This window comes from Phoxinus phoxinus (assembly GCF_949152265.1).
Source record: "Phoxinus phoxinus genome assembly, chromosome: 2".
Lineage (NCBI taxonomy): Eukaryota > Metazoa > Chordata > Actinopteri > Cypriniformes > Leuciscidae > Phoxinus > Phoxinus phoxinus.
Window position 1 is genome coordinate 28,385,363 of NC_136877.1, and position 20,354 is coordinate 28,405,716.

The window sequence follows — 20,354 nt, forward strand, 5'->3', positions numbered from 1 at the left end:
TTACAGACCTCTTTGGCCACGAGTTGAACATGCCCGACGAGTTTCGTTCCGATTGGCCTTCGTTAACCTTGTCTAATAGGTGCTTAAACTTCATTGGCCAATGGCGGCCATTTTTTTTTTAGATACGCCAATATCCTTCTAGACATACATGGGGCCTTGTGCCAAGACACTGCATACCAAATTTCAAGTCAATCGGACAAACGGTCATGTGTGTATTAGTTTTTTCTTGATTACAGCGCCACCATGTGGCCAATCGACGCGATTTTTGTATCGTGACCTCAAATTGACCTCCTACACACGTGTACCAAGTTTGGTGAAGAAATCTCCGTTACTTCTTGAGTTATAGACATTTTAGAAAAATAGGCTCCTCCCACAACGTTCATTTAGCGCCCCCTAGCGAACGTGAATCGATAATCGATATTTTTTTCGATAATTATTGATCTTCAGACTCCAGAGAACATTTCTGCACTGGTTTGGTTCCGATCGGGCAAAAAACCAGGGACTAGTTTGCAAAAGTAGATTTTTGACAAAATTCAAAATGGCGGAAAATCTTTCATGGCGGAAATGAAATCGGAGATATACGTTTTTTTCTTCAGGTGACCAGCTTTCCAATGATATAAGACACTTGAGTCTACGACATACGGTCTAGGAGTTATAAGCAGTTTCGCGCAATTGGTTGCTATAGCGCCACCTATGGGCCAATCGGGGTCATACTTTGATAACCTCTCCTCGATTTTTGTACTACCCACTGGCAAAGTTTCAAGTCTCTAGCACTTACGGTTTGGGCTGCACGATGCGTTTTACGGCGGAAGAATAAGAATAATAAAAATCAGTACAATTACAATAGGTTTTCAGCACTTCGTGCTTGAACACCTAATTAAAGCTGCAAGCAGCATTTGTCGGTGTTCAAGCTTTTAAGGCCTTTAAGGCCTTTAAGCACATTAACGTTAAAAGACATTAAGATTTATTTAGCAAGCATTTAACCACTGACATCATAGATGGAAAAACACCATTTACAGCCAATACAGGCAATTTACCATAGGAAATATATGGTTTAAAAGCTTTTTAACAGTTATAGCGCCACCTATGGTCCGATCTCCATAAAATTTTGCATGCTTGTTAATGATGTTATTGCACATATTCTCCCCAAATTTTTGTGAAGTTTTGAGTTTTTATTTAGGATTTATAGGCTATTTAGTGTATTTTGACACGCCCCTTTTCTTAAATGACCCTGTTATAGCCACCCAAATGCAAAAGTTCAACTTTTTTTCGATAATTATTGATCTAGAGAGTCTAGAGAATTGTTCTAGACTGGTCTGGTTCCGATCGGGCAAAAAACCAGGGACTAGTTCGCAAAAGTAGGTTTTTAACGTAATTGCGTATAATTAGTGAACGATTCGATTGACAGCATTAGTTCTAGAGGCAAAGTTGTTCACCATGAGGAGATCTATCAAATGATATGCATATTCTGACGATATTTGTAACACCACGTGATTACAGAGCCGTAAAACTCGTTAGCGCCAACTAGTGGCCGATTTCTTTCAAAACTCTTACAGACCTTTAGGGCCATGAGTTGAACATGGCCATCGAGTTTCGTTATGATTAGCCTCCGTTAACCATGTCTAATGGGTGCTTAAACTTCATTGGCCAATGGCGGCCATTTTTTTTTTAGATACGCCAATATCCTTCTAGACATAGATGGCCCCTTGGGCCAAGACACTGCATACCAAATTTTAAGTCAATCGGACAAACGGTCAGGTGTTTATACGTTTTTTCTGTGTTATAGCGCCACCATGTGGCCAATTGACGCGGTTTTTATATCATGACCTCAAATTGACCTCCTACACATGTGTACCAAGTTTGGTGAAGTTATCTCATTTACTACTAGAGTTATAGGCGTTTTAGTAATATAGGCTCCGCCTACAACGTTAATTTTACGCCCCCTAGCGACCGTTAATCGATAATTGAACTTTTTTTCAATAATTATTGATTATCAGACTCCAGAGAACATTTCTGCATTAGTTTGGTTCCGATCGGGCAAAAAACCAGGGACTAGTTTGCAAAAGTAGGTTTTTGACAAAATTCAAAATGGCGGAAAATCTATCATGGCGGAAATTAAATCGGAGATATACGTTTTTTACGTCAGGTGGTCAGTTTTCCAATGATATAAGACACTTGAGTCTACGACATACGGTCTAGGAGTTATGACCAGTTTCGCGCAATTGATCGCTATAGCGCCACCTATGGGCCAATCGGGGTCATAATTTGATAACCTCTCCTCGATTTTTGTACTACCATATGGCAAAGTTTCAAAGCTCTAGCTCTTACGGTTTGGGCTGCACGATGCGTTTTACGGCAGAATAATAATAATAATAATAATAATTAAAGCTGCAAGCAGCATTTGTCGGTGTTCAAGCTTTTAAGGCCTTTAAGCATTTAAGACATTAAGTTTTATTTAGCAAGCATTTAACCACTGACATCATAGATGGAAAAGACTACGTTTTAGCATGATTTACCATGATATACCACATTTTAGTGTGATTTTTCATGATTTACCATGTTCCAGTATGATTTACCATGAATCTAGCATGATTTACTATAGTTTACCATGATATACCAAGTTCTAGTATGATTCACCATGATATACCCTGTTCTATTATGGTTAACAACAATTGAACACATTCTATTATGATTTAATGATTCTAGCATGATTTACCATAGTTTACCATGATTTATCTTAGTTTACCTTGATTTACCATGTTACAGGATGATTTACCATGATATACCACATTCTAGAATGATTTACCAGGATTCTAGCATGATTTACCCTATTTAATATGATTTACCATGTTTCTAGAGTTATTTACCACGATTTACCACGTTGCTAGCAATTATGTGAAGCATCAGAACAAATGAAATGATAAACTCTGACAAAATATGATTGTGTTATAATAGTAATTGTTATAGAAGGGATTTTTTAGTGTCTAAATATATACATGTAAAATGAAAGTGAGCCAATAAGTGGTCTTCTACTGCCCTCTGCTGGACATTCTACTTATTAATAGTCTTTTAACATGTACTTTTACAAGTCTTGATTTTTACCAGTATTTTGCACTAAACCAAACCAGTTTTTCCATGTTAACTCCATTATGCATGCTTACACACATTACACGTCCATCAAAATAACAAAGATATAGCTTTAAGCATTTGTTTGTTAGTCAATGCTGAAAGCTGATAAAAAGATTACAAATATAATCCTGCTGCTCTCTCTAGTGGACAACACTGGTATTGCAGCCTCCATCTTACAGTTGAAGTGAATGAATGAATGGAAATTTGGTTTTTCACTTATATTTCGGGAACGAGAAGGCGAAAAAATCAGAAAATCGGAGCTTAGATAGTGCTCGAGGTGCCCTGTGTAATGAGACCATCCTGGTGTTGGTGGGTGATTGGGGCCGGGAGTTATTCCCGTTCAAATGCAATCCTTTTTTGGCTTATATCTCGGGAATGCCCGGGCCAAATCGCACCAAAATCGAATCGAAGCTAGGCGGGGACGGGCCCTTTCCAACAAGCTATTCCACAAGGATCGGGGTGGTCTGGTTCGGGAGTTACAGCCGTTCAAATTTGGAGGTCTCGCGAATTCGACATTCGCGGGGGGGGCGTTCCTGAGCTCCGCGACAATAGATTTCGATTAAGAGCCTGGAGAGGACCTTACCATCAAAATTTGAGCGCGCAACGACTTTCCGTTTTCGAGTTATGAGTGAATTTGTACTGCGGGGGGCGTGGCCTAAATGGCGGCCTCCGTTTCACTTTCACTTCCACAATTCCCATTTCTCAGTGATACAATTGTCAATAGTAATACTCCAATAGATGAATTTTGTCAAAATGTGATTGTAAGTGTTAAAATAGTGATTTTATAAAGTCTAAATATGAATTATAGAACAATATTAGTGAGTAGTATGACCAAGTGACCAGAAGGGGGCAGTATTAAACCACTTATGTCAATATAGTTTGCAAAAGTAGCTTTTTAACATAATAGCAAATATTTAATGAACAATTTTATTGACAGTAGTGGTTCTTGAGGCAAAGTTGTTCAGTATGAGGAGATCTATCAAAATATATGCATATTATGTGGATGTTTTTAACACCACGTGATTACAGAGATGGAAAATACCATTTACAGCCAATACAGGCAAGTCACCATAGGGAATACATGGTTTTCAAAGCTTTTTAACAGTTATAGCGCCACATATGGTCCGATCTCCATGAAACTCGGCGTGCTTCTTCAGCATGTTATGACACATATGCCTACCAATTTCTGTGAAGTTTTGAGTTTTTGTTTAGGATTTATAGGCTTTTGAGTGTAATTTGCCACGCCCATTTTTTAAAATGACCCTGTTACAGCCACCCAAAGGAAAAAGTTCAACTTTTTTTCAATAACTATTGATCTAGAGAGTCCAGAGAATTGTCTTAGACTTGTTTGGTTCTGATTGGGAGAAAAACCAGGGACTAGTTCGCAAAAGTAGGTTTTTAACGTAATTGCGTATAATTAATGAACAATTCGATTGACAGCATTAGTTCTAGAGGCAAAGTTGTTCAGCATGAGGAGATCTATCAAATGATATGCATATTCTGACGATATTTGTAACACCACGTGATTACAGAGCCGTAAAACTCGTTAGCGCCAACTAGTGGCCGATTTCTTTCAAAACTCTTACAGACCTCTAGGGCCATTAGTTGAACATGCCCACTGAGTTTCGTTCTGATTGGCCTCCGTTAACCTTGTTTAATAGGTAATTAAACTTCATTGGCCAATGGCGGCCATGTTTTTTGAGATACGCCAATATCCTTTTACACATACATGGGGCCTTGGGCCAAGACACTGCATACCAAATTTCAAGTCAATCGGACAAACGATCAGGTGTTTATATGTTTTTTCTGTATTATAGCGCCACCATGTGGCCAATCGATGCGGTTTTTTTATCGTGACCTCAGATTGACCTCCCAAACATGTGTACCAAGTTTGGTGAAGCTATCTCATTTACTTCTCGAGTTATAGGTATTTTAGTAAAATAGGCTCCGCCCACATTAACGTTTTGACGCCCCCTAGCGACCGTAAATAGAAATTTCAACTTTCTTTCGATAATTATTGATCTTTAGACTCCAGAGAACATTTCTGCACTGGTTTGGTTCATATCGGGCAAAAATCCAGGGACTAGTTCGCAAAAGTAGGTTTTTGACAAAATTCAAAATGGCGGAAAATCTATCATGGCGGAAATGAAATCGGAGATATACGTTTTGTTCTCCAGGTGACCAGCTTTCCACTGATATAAGACACTTGAGTCTACGACATACGGTCTAGGAGTTATGACCAGTTTCGCGCAATTGATTGCTATAGCGCCACCTATGGGCCAATGTGGCTCATAATTTGATAACCTCTCCTCGATTTTTGTACTACCATATGGCAAAGTTTCAAAGCTCCAGCACTTACGGTTTGGGCTGCACGATGCGTTTTACGGCGGAAGAATAATAATAATAATAATAATAAAAATCAGTACAATTACAATAGGTTTTCAGCACTTCGTGCTTGAACACCTAAAAATCAGTACAATTACAATAGGTTTTCAGCACTACGTGCTTGAACACCTAATAAAAATCAGTACAATTACAATAGGTTTTCAGCACTTCGTGCTTGAACACCTAATTAAAGCTGCAAGCAGCATTTGTCGGTGTTCAAGCTTTTAAGGCCTTTAAGGCCTTTAAGCACATTAACGTTAAAAGACATTAAGATTTATTTAGCAAGCATTTAACCACTGACATCATAGATGGAAAAACACCATTTACAGCCAATACAGACAATTTACCATAGGAAATATATGGTTTAAAAGCTTTTAAACAGTTATAGCGCCACCTATGGTCCGATCTCCATAAAATTTTGCATGCTTGTTAATGATGTTATTGCACATATGCTCACCAATTTTTGTGAAGTTTTGAGTTTTTATTTAGGATTTATAGGCTTTTGAGTGTATTTTGACACGCCCCTTTTCTTAAATTACCCTCTTATAGCCATCCAAATGCAAAAGTTCAACTTTTTTTAATAATTATTGATCTAGAGAGTCCAGAGAATTGTTCTAGACTGGTCTGGTTCCGATCGGGCGAAAAACCAGGGACTAGTTCGCAAAAGTAGGTTTTTAACGTAATTGCGTATAATTAATGAACAATTCGATTGACAGCATTGGTTCTAGAGGCAAAGTTGTTCAACATGAGGAGATCTATCAAATGATATGCATATTCTGACGATATTTGTAACACCACGTGATTACAGAGCCGTAAAACTCGTTAGCGCCAACTAGTGGCCGATTTCTTTCAAAACTCTTACAGACCTTTAGGGCCATGAGTTGAACATGGCCATCGAGTTTCGTTCCGATTGGCCTCCGTTAACCTTGTCTTAAACTTAATTGGCCAATGGCGGCCATGTTTTTTTAGATACGCCAATATCCTTCTAGACATAGATGGTCCCTTGGGCCAAGACACTGCATACCAAATTTCAAGTCAATCGGACAAACGGTCAGGTGTTTATACGTTTTTTCTGTGTTATAGCGCCACCATGTGGCCAATCGACGCGGTTTTTTTATCGTGACCTCAGATTGACCTCCTACACATGTGTACCAAGTTTGGTAAAGTTATCTCATTTACTACTTGAGTTATAGGCATTTTAGTAAAATAGGCTCCGCCCATATTAACGTTTTGACGCCCCCTAGCAACCTTGAATCGAAATTTCAACTTTTTTTAAATAATTATTGATCTTCAGACTCCAGAGAACATTTCTGCACTGGTTTGGTTCCGATCGGGCAAAAAACCAGGGACTAGTTCGCAAAAGTAGGTTTTTGACAAAATTCAAAATGGCGGAAAATCTATCATGGCGGAAAAAAAAAACCTGCGCGATTTTTTGTTCGTCTTGAGCCAAGGATTCCAATGATATAAGACACTTGAGTCTAGGCCAAAGGGTTATTGAGATATAAGCAAAATAGTGGATTTTTTTTGTTTTTTGCGCTATAGCGCCACCTATGGGCCAATCAAGCTCATAATTTGATAACCTCTCCTCGATTTTTGTACTACCTACTGGCAAAGTTTCAAGTCTCTAGCTCTTACGGTTTGGGCTGCACGATGCGTTTTACGGCAGAATAATAATAATAATAATAAAAATCAGTACAATTACAATAGGTTTTCAGCACTAAGTGCTTGAACACCTAATTAAAGCTGCAAGCAGCATTTGTCGGTGTTCAAGCTTTTAAGGCCTTTAAGCACATTAATGTTAAAAGACATTAAGATTTATTTAGCAAGCATTTAACCACTGACATCATAGATGGAAAAACACCATTTACAGCCAATACAGGCAATTTACCATAGGAAATATATGGTTTAAAAGCTTTTTAACAGTTATAGCGCCACCTATGGTCCGATCTCCATAGAATTTTGCATGCTTGTTAATGGTGTTATTGCACATATGCTCACCAATTTTTGTGAAGTTTTGAGTTTTTATTTAGGATTTATAGGCTATTTAGTGTATTTTGACACGCCCCTTTTCTTAAATGACCCTGTTACAGCCACCCAAATGCAAAAGTTAAACTTTTTTTAATAATTATTGATCTAGAGAGTCCAGAGAATTGTTCTAGACTGGTCTGGTTCAGATCGGACGAAAAACCAGGGACTAGTTCGCAAAAGTAGGTTTTTAACGTAATTGCGTATAATTACTAAACAATTCGATTGACAGCATTAGTTCTAGAGGCAAAGTTGTTCAGCATGAGGAGATCTATCAAATGATATGCATATTCTGACGATATTTGTAACACCACGTGATTACAGAGCCGTAAAACTCGTTAGCGCCAACTAGTGGCCGATTTCTTTCAAAACTCTTACAGACCTTTAGGGCCATGAGTTGAACATGGCCATCGAGTTTCGTTACGATTGGCCTCCGTTAACCTTGTCTAATGGGTGCTTAAACTTCATTGGCCAATGGCGGCCATTTTTTTTTAGATACGCCAATATCCTTCTAGATATAGATGGCCCCTTGTGCCAAGACACTGCATACCAAATTTTAAGTCAATCGGACAAACGGTCAGATGTTTATACGTTTTTTCTGTGTTATAGCGCCACCATGTGGCCAATCGACGCGGTTTTTTTATCGTGACCTCAAATTGACCTCCAACACATGTGTACCAAGTTTGGTGAAGTTATCTCATTTACTACTTGAGTTATAGGCGTTTTAGTAATATAGGCTCCGCCTACAACGTTAATTTTACGCCCCCTAGCAACCGTTAATCGATAATTGAACTTTTTTTCGATAATTATTCATCTTCAGACTCCAGAGAACATTTCTGCATTTGTTTGGTTCCGATCGGTCAAAAAACCAGGGACTAGTTCGCAAAAGTATGTTTTTGACAAAATTCAAAATGGCGGAAAATCTATCATGGCGGAAAAAAAAAACCTGCGCGATTTTTTGTTCGTCTTGAGCCAAGGATTTCAATGATATAAGACACTTGAGTCTAGGCCAAAGGGTTATTGAGATATAAGCAAAATAGTGATTTTTTTTTGTTTTTTGCGCTATAGCGCCACCTATGGGCCAATCGAGCTCATAATTTGATAACCTCTCCTCGATTTTTGTACTACCTACTGGCAAAGTTTCAAGTCTCTAGCACTTACGGTTTGGGCTGCACAATGCGTTTTACGGCAGAATAATAATAATAATAATTAAAGCTGCAAGCAGCATTTGTCGGTGTTCAAGCTTTTAAGGCCTTTAAGGCCTTTAAGCACATTAACGTTAAAAGACATTAAGATTTATTTAGCAAGCATTTAACCACTGACATCATAGATGGAAAAACACCATTTACAGCCAATACAGACAATTTACCATAGGAAATATATGGTTTAAAAGCTTTTTAACAGTTATAGCGCCACCTATGGTCCGATCTCCATAAAATTTTGCATGCTTGTTAATGATGTTATTGCACATATGCTCACCAATTTTTGTGAAGTTTTGAGCTTTTATGCTTCGTGCTTGAACACCTAATTAAAGCTGCAAGCAGCATTTGTCGGTGTTCAAGCAGTTAAGGCCTTTGAGCACATTTAAGCATTTAAGACATTAAGATTTATTTAGCAAGCTTTTAATCACTGAAATCATAGATGGAATAGACCATGTTTTAGCATGATTTAGCATGATATACCATATTTTAGTGTGATTTTTCATGATTTACCATGTTCTTGTATGATTTACTATAGTTTACCATGATATACCAAGTTCTAGTATGATTCAGCATGATTTACTCTGTTCTATTATGGTTTACAACAATTGAACACATTGTAGTATGATTTAATATGATTCTAGCATGATTTACCATAGTTTACCATGATTTATCTTAGTTTACCTTGATTTACCATGTTATAAGATGATTTACCATGATATACCATATTCTAGAATGATTTATCAGGAATCTAGCATGATTTACCTTATTTACTGTAATTTACCATGTTTATAGCGTTATTTACCATGATTTACCACGTTGCTAGCAATTATGTGAAGCATCAGAACAAATGAAGTGATAAACTCTGACAAAATATGATTGTGTTATAATAGTAATTGTTATAGAAGGGATTTTTTAGTGTCTAAATGAATGCAAAAGCACATGTGAAAAGACTATTAATAAGTAGAATGTCCAGCAGAGGGCAGTAGAAGACCACTTATTGGCTCACTTTCATTTTGAACTGCTTGGTTTCACCAGTATTCTGCATTAAAGCAAAACATTTTTTTCATGTTAACTCCATGATGCCTGTTTACACACACATTTGGGATATGTTATTGTGAAAATCTCTTTTAATGCTGTATAATAAGCATTTCAGGATTCCCATTTCTCTATGTGACACAATTGTCAATAGTAATACTCCAATAGATGAATTTTGACAAAATGTGATTGTAAATGTTAAAATAATTATTTTATAAAGTCTAAATATGACTTATATAACAATATTAGGGAGTAATATGATTAAATGACAGCAGGGGGCAGTATAATACCACTTATTGGCTTAATATACCATGTTATTCATATCATTTTCATCTTTTTTAACTGTTAAAGAGGCAAATTTTGTCCAATCTATCTGAAATTTGTCATGCTTCTTTATCATGTTATTTCACATGTTCTGACCTGTTTTTAAGAAGATCTGAGCATTCATTGAAGAGATATAGGCTTTCGGGGACACTTGGTCAAGGCAACATATTGAAGTGACCCTATTATAGCCATCCAAATGCAGAAGTTCAACTTTTTCTGATAATCATTATACTAGAGAGTCCAGATAATTATTCTGCACTGGTTTTGAACATTATGATATGAACATTATTTGATCATAGATGGAAAACACCATTTACAGCCAATACAGGCAATTTACCATAGGAAATATATGGTTTTTAACTGTTTTTAACTGTTATAGCGCCACCTATAGTCCGATCTCCATATAATTTTGCATGCTTGTTAATGATGTTATGTCACATATGCTCACCAATTTTTGTGAAATTCCGAGTTTTTATTTAGGATTTATAGGCTTTTGAGTGTATTTTGACACACCCCTTTTCTAAATGAGCCAATTATAGCCATACAAATGCAAAAATGACACTTTTTTTCGATAATTATTGATCTAGAGAGTCCAGAGAATTGTCCTAGACTGGTCTGGTTCCGATCGGGCGAAAAACCAGGGACTAGTTCGCAAAAGTAGGTTTTTACGAATTGCGAATATTTAATGAACGATTCGATTGACAGCATTAGTTCTTGAGGCAAAGTTGTTCAGCATGAGGAGATCTATCAAATGATATGCATATTTTAACGATATTTTGAACACCACGTGATTACAGAGCCGTAAAACTCGTTAGCGCCAACTAGTGTCCGATTTCTTTCAAAACTCTTACAGACCTCTGGGGCCATGAGTTGAACATGCTCACTGAGTTTCATTCTGATTGGCCATCGTTAACCTTGTCTTAAACTTAATTGGCCAATGGCGGCCATGTTTTTTGAGATACGCCAATATCCTTTTACACATACATGGGGCCTTGGGCCAAGACACTGCATACCAAATTTCAAGTCAATCGGACAAACGGTCAGGTGTTTATACGTTTTTTCTGTGTTATAGCGCCACCATGTGGCCAATCGACGCGGTTTTTTTTATCGTGACCTCAGATTGACCTCCTACACATGTGTACCAAGTTTGGTAAAGTTATCTCATTTACTACTTGAGTTATAGGCATTTTAGTAAAATAGGCTCCGCCCATATTAACGTTTTGACGCCCCCTAGCAACCGTGAATCGAAATTTCAACTTTTTTTCAATAATTATTGATCTTCAGACTCCAGAGAACATTTCTGCACTGGTTTGGTTCCGATCGGGCAAAAAAACCTAGGGCTAGTTTGCAAAAGTAGGTTTTGAACAAAATCCAAAATGGCGGGAAAATTTGCATACCGGAAATGAAAAACCTCCGCGATATTTTCTTCGTCTTGAGCCAAGGATTCCAATGATATAAAACACTTGAGTCTAGGACAAAGGGTTATTGAGATATAAGCAATAGAGTGAGATTTTTTTGTTTTTTGCGCTATAGCGCCACCTATGGGCCAATCGGGCTCATAATTTGATAACCTCTCCTCGATTTTTGTACTACCTACTGGCAAAGTTTCAAGTCTCTAGCACTTACGGTTTGGGCTGCATGATGCGTTTTACAGGAGAATAATAATAATAATTAAAGCTGCAAGCAGCATTTGTCGGTGTTCAAGCTTTTAACGCCTTTAGGGCCTTTAAACACATTAACGTTAAAAGACATTAAGATTTATTTAGCAAGCATTTAACCACTGACATCATAGATGGAAAAACACCATTTACAGCCAATACAGTCAATTTAACATAGGACATATTTGGTTTAAAAGCTTTTTAACAGTTATAGCGCCACCTATTGTCCGATCTCCATAAAATTTTGCATGCTTGTTAATAATGTTAAGACACATATGCTGATCAATTTTTGTGAAGTTTTGAGTTTTTATTTAGGATTTATAGGCTTTTGAGTGTATTTTGACACGCCCCTTTTCTAAATTAGCCTATTTTACAATGCGAAAAATGCAAAAGTTCAACTTTTTTTTAATAATTATTGATCTAGAGAGTCCAGAGAATTGTTCTAGACTGGTCTAGTTCCGATCGGGCGAAAAACCAGGGACTAGTTTGCAAAAGTAGGTTTTTAACGTAATTACGAATATTTATTGAACGGTTCAATTGACATTATTAGTTCTAGAGGCAAAGTTGTTCAGAATGAGGAGATCTATCAAATGATATGCATATTCTGGGGATGTGTGCAACAACACGTGATTACAGAGCCGTTAAACTCGTTAGCGCCGACTAGTGGCCGATTTCTTTCAAAACTCTTACAGATCCCTTTGGCCACGATTTGAACATGCCCAACGAGTTTCGTTCCGATTGGCCTCCGTTAACCTTGTCTAATGGGTGCTTAAACTTAATTGGCCAATGGCGGCCATTTTTTTTTTAGATACGCCAATATCCTTCTAGACATAGATGGCCCGTTGGGCCAAGACACTGCGTACCAAATTTCAAGTCAATCGGACAAACGGTCAGGTGTTTATAGGTTTTTTCTGTGTTTTAGCGCCACCATGTGGCCAATCGACGCATTTTTTTTATCGTTACCTCAGATTGACCTCATACACATGTCTACCAAGTTTGGTGAAGTTATCTAATTTACTACCTGAGTTATAGGCGTTTTAGTAATATAGGCTCCGCCTACAACGTTATTTTTACGCCCCCTAGCAACCGTTAATCGATAATCGAACTTTTTTTCAATAATTATTGATTATCAGACTCCAGAGAATATTTCTGCACTGGTTTGGTTCCGATCGGGTGAAAAACCAGGGACTAGTTTGCAAAAGTAGGTTTTTGACAAAATTCAAAATGGCGGAAAATCTATCATGACGGAAATTAAATCGGAGATATACGTTTTGTTCTCCAGGTGACCAGCTTTCCAATGATATAAGACACTTGAGTCTGCGATATACGGTCTATGAGTTATGACCAGTTTTGCGCAATTGGTCGCTATAGCGCCACCTATGGGCCAATCGGGGTCATAATTTGATAACCTCTCCTCGATTTTTGTACTACCATCTGGCAAAGTTTCAAAGCTCTAGCTCTTACGGTTTGGGCTGCACGATGCGTTTTACGGCAGAAGAAAAATAATAATAATAATAATAATAAAAATCAGTACAATTACAATAGGTTTTCAGCACTTCGTGCTTGAACACCTAATAAAAATCAGTACAATTACAATAGGTTTTCAGCACTTCGTGCTTGAACACCTAATAATAATAATTAAAGCTGCAAGCAGCATTTATCGGTGTTCAAGCCTTTAAGGCCTTTGAGCACATTAAAGCATTTAAGACATTAAGTTGTATTTAGCAAGCTTTTAACCACTGACATAATAGATAGAAAAGTCCATTTACCATGATTTACAATTGACCATACATTTAGCATGATTTACCATAGTTTACCATGATTTATCAAAGTTTACCACAATTTACCATGTTCTAGGATGATTTATAATGATTTACTATGTTCTAGTATGATTCACCATGATTTACCATGTTCCAGTATGATTTACCATAGTTTTCCATGATATACCAAGTTCTAGTATGATTCACCATGATTTACCTTGTTCTAGCATGATTTACAACAATTGAATACATTCTAGTTTGATTTAATATGATTCTAGCGTGATTTACCATAGTTTACCATGATTTATCTTTGTTTACCTTGATTTACCATGTTACAGGATGATTTACCATGATACACCACATTCTAGCATGATTTACCCTATTTACTATGATTTACCATGTTTCTAGCGTTATTTACCACGATTTACCACGTTGCTAGCAATAATGTGAAGCATCAGAACAAATGAAGTGATAAACTCTGACAAAATATGATTGTGTTATAATAGTAATCGTTATGTAAGGGATTTTTTAGTGTCTAAATATATACATGTAAAATGAAAGTGAGCCAATAAGTGGTCTTCTACTGCCCTCTGCTGGACATTCTACTTATTAATAGTCTTTTAACATGTACTTTTACAAGTCTTGATTTTTACCAGTATTTTGCACTAAACCAAACCAGTTTTTCCATGTTAACTCCATTATGCATGCTTACACACATTACACGTCCATCAAAATAACAAAGATATAGCTTTAAGCATTTGTTTGTTAGTCAATGCTGAAAGCTGATAAAAAGATTACAAATATAATCCTGCTGCTCTCTCTAGTGGACAACACTGGTATTGCAGCCTCCATCTTACAGTTGAAGTGAATGAATGAATGGAAATTTGGTTTTTCACTTATATTTCGGGAACGAGAAGGCGAAAAAATCAGAAAATCGGAGCTTAGATAGTGCTCGAGGTGCCCTGTGTAATGAGACCATCCTGGTGTTGGTGGGTGATTGGGGCCGGGAGTTATTCCCGTTCAAATGCAATCCTTTTTTGGCTTATATCTCGGGAATGCCCGGGCCAAATCGCACCAAAATCGAATCGAAGCTAGGCGGGGACGGGCCCTTTCCAACAAGCTATTCCACAAGGATCGGGGTGGTCTGGTTCGGGAGTTACAGCCGTTCAAATTTGGAGGTCTCGCGAATTCGACATTCGCGGGGGGGGCGTTCCTGAGCTCCGCGACAATAGATTTCGATTAAGAGCCTGGAGAGGACCTTACCATCAAAATTTGAGCGCGCAACGACTTTCCGTTTTCGAGTTATGAGTGAATTTGTACTGCGGGGGGCGTGGCCTAAATGGCGGCCTCCGTTTCACTTTCACTTCCACAATTCCCATTTCTCAGTGTGATACAATTGTCAATAGTAATACTCCAATAGATGAATTTTGTCAAAATGTGATTGTAAGTGTTAAAATAGTGATTTTATAAAGTCTAAATATGAATTATAGAACAATATTAGTGAGTAGTATGACCAAGTGACCAGAAGGGGGCAGTATTAAACCACTTATGTCAATATAGTTTGCAAAAGTAGCTTTTTAACATAATAGCAAATATTTAATGAACAATTTTATTGACAGTAGTGGTTCTTGAGGCAAAGTTGTTCAGTATGAGGAGATCTATCAAAATATATGCATATTATGTGGATGTTTTTAACACCACGTGATTACAGAGATGGAAAATACCATTTACAGCCAATACAGGCAAGTCACCATAGGGAATACATGGTTTTCAAAGCTTTTTAACAGTTATAGCGCCACATATGGTCCGATCTCCATGAAACTCGGCGTGCTTCTTCAGCATGTTATGACACATATGCCTACCAATTTCTGTGAAGTTTTGAGTTTTTGTTTAGGATTTATAGGCTTTTGAGTGTAATTTGCCACGCCCATTTTTTAAAATGACCCTGTTACAGCCACCCAAAGGAAAAAGTTCAACTTTTTTTCAATAACTATTGATCTAGAGAGTCCAGAGAATTGTCTTAGACTTGTTTGGTTCTGATTGGGAGAAAAACCAGGGACTAGTTCGCAAAAGTAGGTTTTTAACATATTCGTGAATATTTAATAAACGGTTTGATTGACAGCAGTGGTTCTTGAGGCAAATATGTTCACCATGAGGAGATCTATCAAATGATATGCATATTGTGACGATATTTGTAACACCACGTGATTACAGAGCCTTAAAACTCGTTAGCGCCAACTAGTGTCCGATTTCTTTCAAAACTCTTACAGACCTCTGGGGCCATGAGTTGAACACGCCCACCGAGTTTCGTTCTGATTGGCCTCCGTTAACCTTGTCTAATAGGTGATTCAACTTAATTGGCCAATGGCGGCCATGTTTTTTGAGATACGCCAATATCCTTTTACACATACATGGGGCCTTGGGCCAAGACACTGCATACCAAATTTTAAGTCAATCGGACAAACGGTCAGGTGTTTATATGTTTTTTCTGTGTTATAGCGCCACCATGTGGCCAATCGACGTGTTTTTTTTACCGTGACCTCATATTGACGTCCGACACATGTGTACCAAGTTTGGTGAAGAAATCTCCTTTACTTCTCGAGTTATAGCCATTTTAGTTAAATAGGCTCCTCCCACAACGTTCATTTTGCGCCCCCTAGCGACTCCGATTTAAAAATTCATTTTTTTTTCGATCATTATTCATCTTCAGACTCCAAAGAACATTTCTGCACTGGTTTGGTTCCGATCGGGTGAAAAACCAGGGACTAGTTCGCAAAAGTAGGTTTACAACAAAATTCAAAATGGCGGAAAAATTTCCCTACCGGAAATAAAATCGGAGATATACGTTTTGTTCTTCAGGAGTCCAGCTTTCCAATGATATAAGACACTTGAGGCTGGGACATACGGTCTAGGAGATATGACCAGTTTCGCGTATTTGCTGCTATAGCGCCACCTATGGGCCAATCGGGCTCATATTTTGATAACCTCTCCTCGATTTTTGTACTACCCATTGGCAAAGTTTCAAGTCTCTAGGACTTACGGTTTGGGCTGCACGATGCGTTTTACAGGAGAATAATAATAATAAAAATCGGTACAATTACAATAGGTTTTCAGCACTTCGTGCTTGAACACCTAATAATAATAATAATAAAAATCAGTACAATTACAATAGGTTTTCAGCACTTCGTGCTTGAACACCTAATAAAAATCAGCACAATTACAATAGGTTTTCAGCACTTCGTGCTTGAACACCTAATAAAAATCGGTACAATTACAATAGGTTTTCAGCACTTCGTGCTTGAACACCTAATTACATTTCGACTACATATACCCACTTTCAATAAAGATGAATGTTCCCACGGGTGAAATGCTCCTTTAAGATCTGAACAGTATCTCACTACATCTTATGAGTGGTTTATCATATTTGTGTGTTTTGTGTTAGGCTAATGTTAATTTCAATGTGAGCTGGTTTAAGATCACTGGTAACCCTTTTACAAAACAATCCAATACGGTGTTGCTGCTATTACAATAAATATAGCAGATGTGTCATATAGCCCATTCATGATTCTGGCTTAATCTGACAGAAGCCCTGTCTATGAAACCAGGCCATCAACCCCCGGTTTCACAGACAAGGTTTAAGATAGTCGCAGACTAAAATGCATGTTTGAGCTGTATTAACTGAAAGCAACTTGCACTGACATATCTTAAAATATTTCAGTGCCATTGTTTTGTCTCAAGATGCACAGCCGTAGTGTTTTTTTTTTCCTAAGGCACGTTTATAAAATCCACTTAAATACCCTAATTGAACTAAAATATAATCCTGGCTTAATCTAAGCCCTGTCTGTGAAACCAGGCCTATGTTATAACTGTTGTTGTGACATTTACGAGATGATACAACAAAGGTTTTTACAAGGCGTTATGCATGTGTTATGCATGCATTATAATGAATTAAGAATATACCTTATAATAATATAGAATGATAGAATGCATACTAAATACAAGCTTCATAGAAAGTGTTATAAGATATTTTCATACGAAACAACCAACAAAATTAGGAAAATAAAGAGAGAAAGTTAGACCCAGAATCAGTTTGAATGTGCAGTGATAAGCCTCCAACAGACTCTTTGGAGATGCTTTACTGCTCTATTCATCAGGGCTTCACAGAACTCGCTCATCCCAGCCTCTGCCAAGCTCATATGCCAGCCGCAGAGAGAGCCTGCCTCTAATGATGCATTGTTTTCCAACCACAGCTTACTTAACAACAATCCTGAGCAAACCCAGCTGAGTGTTTGCTAATCATTTAGTAACACTTTGTGCATTCTAGAAAACTTCCGAACCAGCATCACAAGCTGCCTGGTGTTATTTGGCTTTTGGCTTGCTAACAATGAATTAAACCTTCAGGGTAGCAAATGTCATATAAATCAATCCTACACTCTTAAAAATAAAGGTGATTTATTGGCATCTGGCTCTATGAAGAAACTTTACCATCCATGGAACCTTTCCATTGTGCAAAAGTTTCTGTATAATGGAAAAAGGTCCTTAAGATTTTAAATGGTTATTCCATGGCATCACTGTAAGAACCATATTTTGGAAGCTTGATTTTTGAGTGTAACCGTAACCAATATGCATCCACATGATCCAATCTATAACACAATTTCTGCTTTAAATTGCCATATGGTTTTAGTGTACGAGAGTAGAAAACAGACACCAAGAGAAAGGGAGAGACCGACAAATTGACACAGACCAGATTCAAACCTGCACCCCCGTGATCGCATACACTACCCACTGTGCCACAGCTCTGACCTACAACAAGATTTTGATGTACATGGCATGTGTTGGAAAAGTCACAGGCACATCAGATCAGGTATTTTACGGCTCCAGTCTTTAAAGTTAGCAGTCATTCATGTCTTCAAAGATCAAAGCTCCCTCACCACCCATGTGTGAATGCACAGGTTCATGGAGCGCGTAGAGCCGTATCTGTTTACAGCTCGAGTCGGGTCCTTCCCATCTGAGGCTGGCTCTTGCTCTCGGCCTGCGCCTTTGAAAGATGAAGCCTGCCAAGATGCTTTAACAAACCGTAACACGATTATGTAATCCACTGTCAGTGAGGAGCACTAGAACTATCTTCCATTTGTCCTATGTGCTCTTCTATGATACAGGAAGCAAATCTCTGTCCTAAACACAATTTTTCTTATAGAGAACCAAAACATTTTGTTAGATCAGTATCATTTGATGGTACTGGAACAACAATCCTATCAAAAAAGTGTCCAGCACTAATCCTAACCCTCAACTACCACTAACATACACTCAGTGTGCAAACATTTCACCCTTTGGGGTACAACAGCTTGTCACTGGGGCAGTACACTATAAAAACCAGTGAAATATGTAGCCTATATGTATACTATGAACATTTCAGGGGTAAATACAATTGTCCCTTTAAGGACACTGCTCCAGTAACAAGCAGCTTTAACCCTAAAGATAACATTTTTTGACAAAAAAACTTCTGTGTAAGAAAGAAATAGTTTGATGGTGTAGCCTACTACAAGCCCTTAACTTATTTTATCCCTGAAACCTGATTGGTTTATGGGGAATGAGCAATGTTAATTCTGATACATGTGACTCAGAGAAGCACATCACTAATGTGATGTCAAAATCCATAAACATAAGGGTGAAAGATTTGTGACCATACTGTTAACCAACCAGCTGGATACATTTTTTAAACAGTATGCTAATTTGCATAAAAACCGAACATCACACACGTCAAACCGCCGTTGTGATTAACCTAAGTAGTTACTCTTAAGTTAAGTAACCCACAATTTGTTTTCAAAGGTAAGACCGTCTAACGACAAACGTCACTCACTTAGTGGGGCGTCACGTCGAACTAACTTACCGAATTTCCTGTCCGCGATGGCAACGGCGAGCGCGTGGACAGACAGCAAGGCGAGGAACAGCGCGCGCACAGAAGCCATCCTGCCCATCGAGCGCAAACAGCTCCCGTTAATTCGGCATAGCGGCTCTCACGTTTCAGGGGTGATGTGATTAGAGCGGAAGTAGGTCAGAGGCGAATGTGATGGAGAATAGTGAGATGAGTGATGCTCTGGTACCCCGTGTCCTGCACTCAACTCTAAAAGCGCGAGGCGCATTCAGCACCACGGTCAGCGCCCCGCCTCAGCTGCTGACGTCACGCGCTACATGCGCTTTCTCGCTGTGTTATTTAAGACTTCTGCGCGGTCTGTTGTTTTTATTTTGCAGAAATGGAGCTCGCTTCTTCTCTGCTTTTCTCTTATCAGACAGAATAGGTTGAGTTAGTGTTATCTATGTTGCTCTACAGCGCAGTTATTATGCTCAAAGGTTGTGCCCTCTACCGAGACGCAGGTATGCTGTACTTGACAAAACGTAATAAATCGCCTGCCACCTGTGTGATGAAATATTAAAATAACGACCCATTAAAAGTAGAAAAGTGAAGTGATAAGGGAAGACTAAATACCTATAGACACATGCACACTTAAATTTTTGAAATTTTAATAGTGCATTCATGTAAAAGTATCGCCACCATTATAAGAAACAAAATCCAAGCAGAAATCAAAATGGAGAAAAAGTAATGTAAGAGTAATCTTGTCAATGTAGAATCAGAAGATGACAGTCCACCCAAACATTAAGGTTCAAGTTCAAACAGGCAACACAGCTTTTTCACAAGTAATCTGAATTTCATGTGCTTTTTTTATTTATTTTATACCATGATTTTAGATGGATACTGTATAGACCTCAGATTAGAAACATTTTCAATCATATATTCATAGCTCAGAACACATTTAGTAACTACTTTAGCAACATTT

The 20,354-nt window shown here is 37.9% G+C and overlaps 1 protein-coding gene across 1 annotated transcript in view; it reads right to left on the reverse strand.

The window, feature by feature from the left end:
* ptprn2 (protein tyrosine phosphatase receptor type N2) overlaps window positions 1-19,683 on the reverse strand; it is a 263,055-nt gene extending 243,372 nt beyond the window's left edge. Inside the window, exon 1 of the mRNA XM_079604877.1 lies at window positions 19,409-19,683. Coding sequence (XP_079461003.1) covers window positions 19,409-19,496 — 88 coding nt within the window. The 5' untranslated portion in view covers window positions 19,497-19,683. The remainder of the gene's footprint in view (window positions 1-19,408) is intronic.
* Window positions 19,684-20,354: the final 671 nt, after the last annotated feature.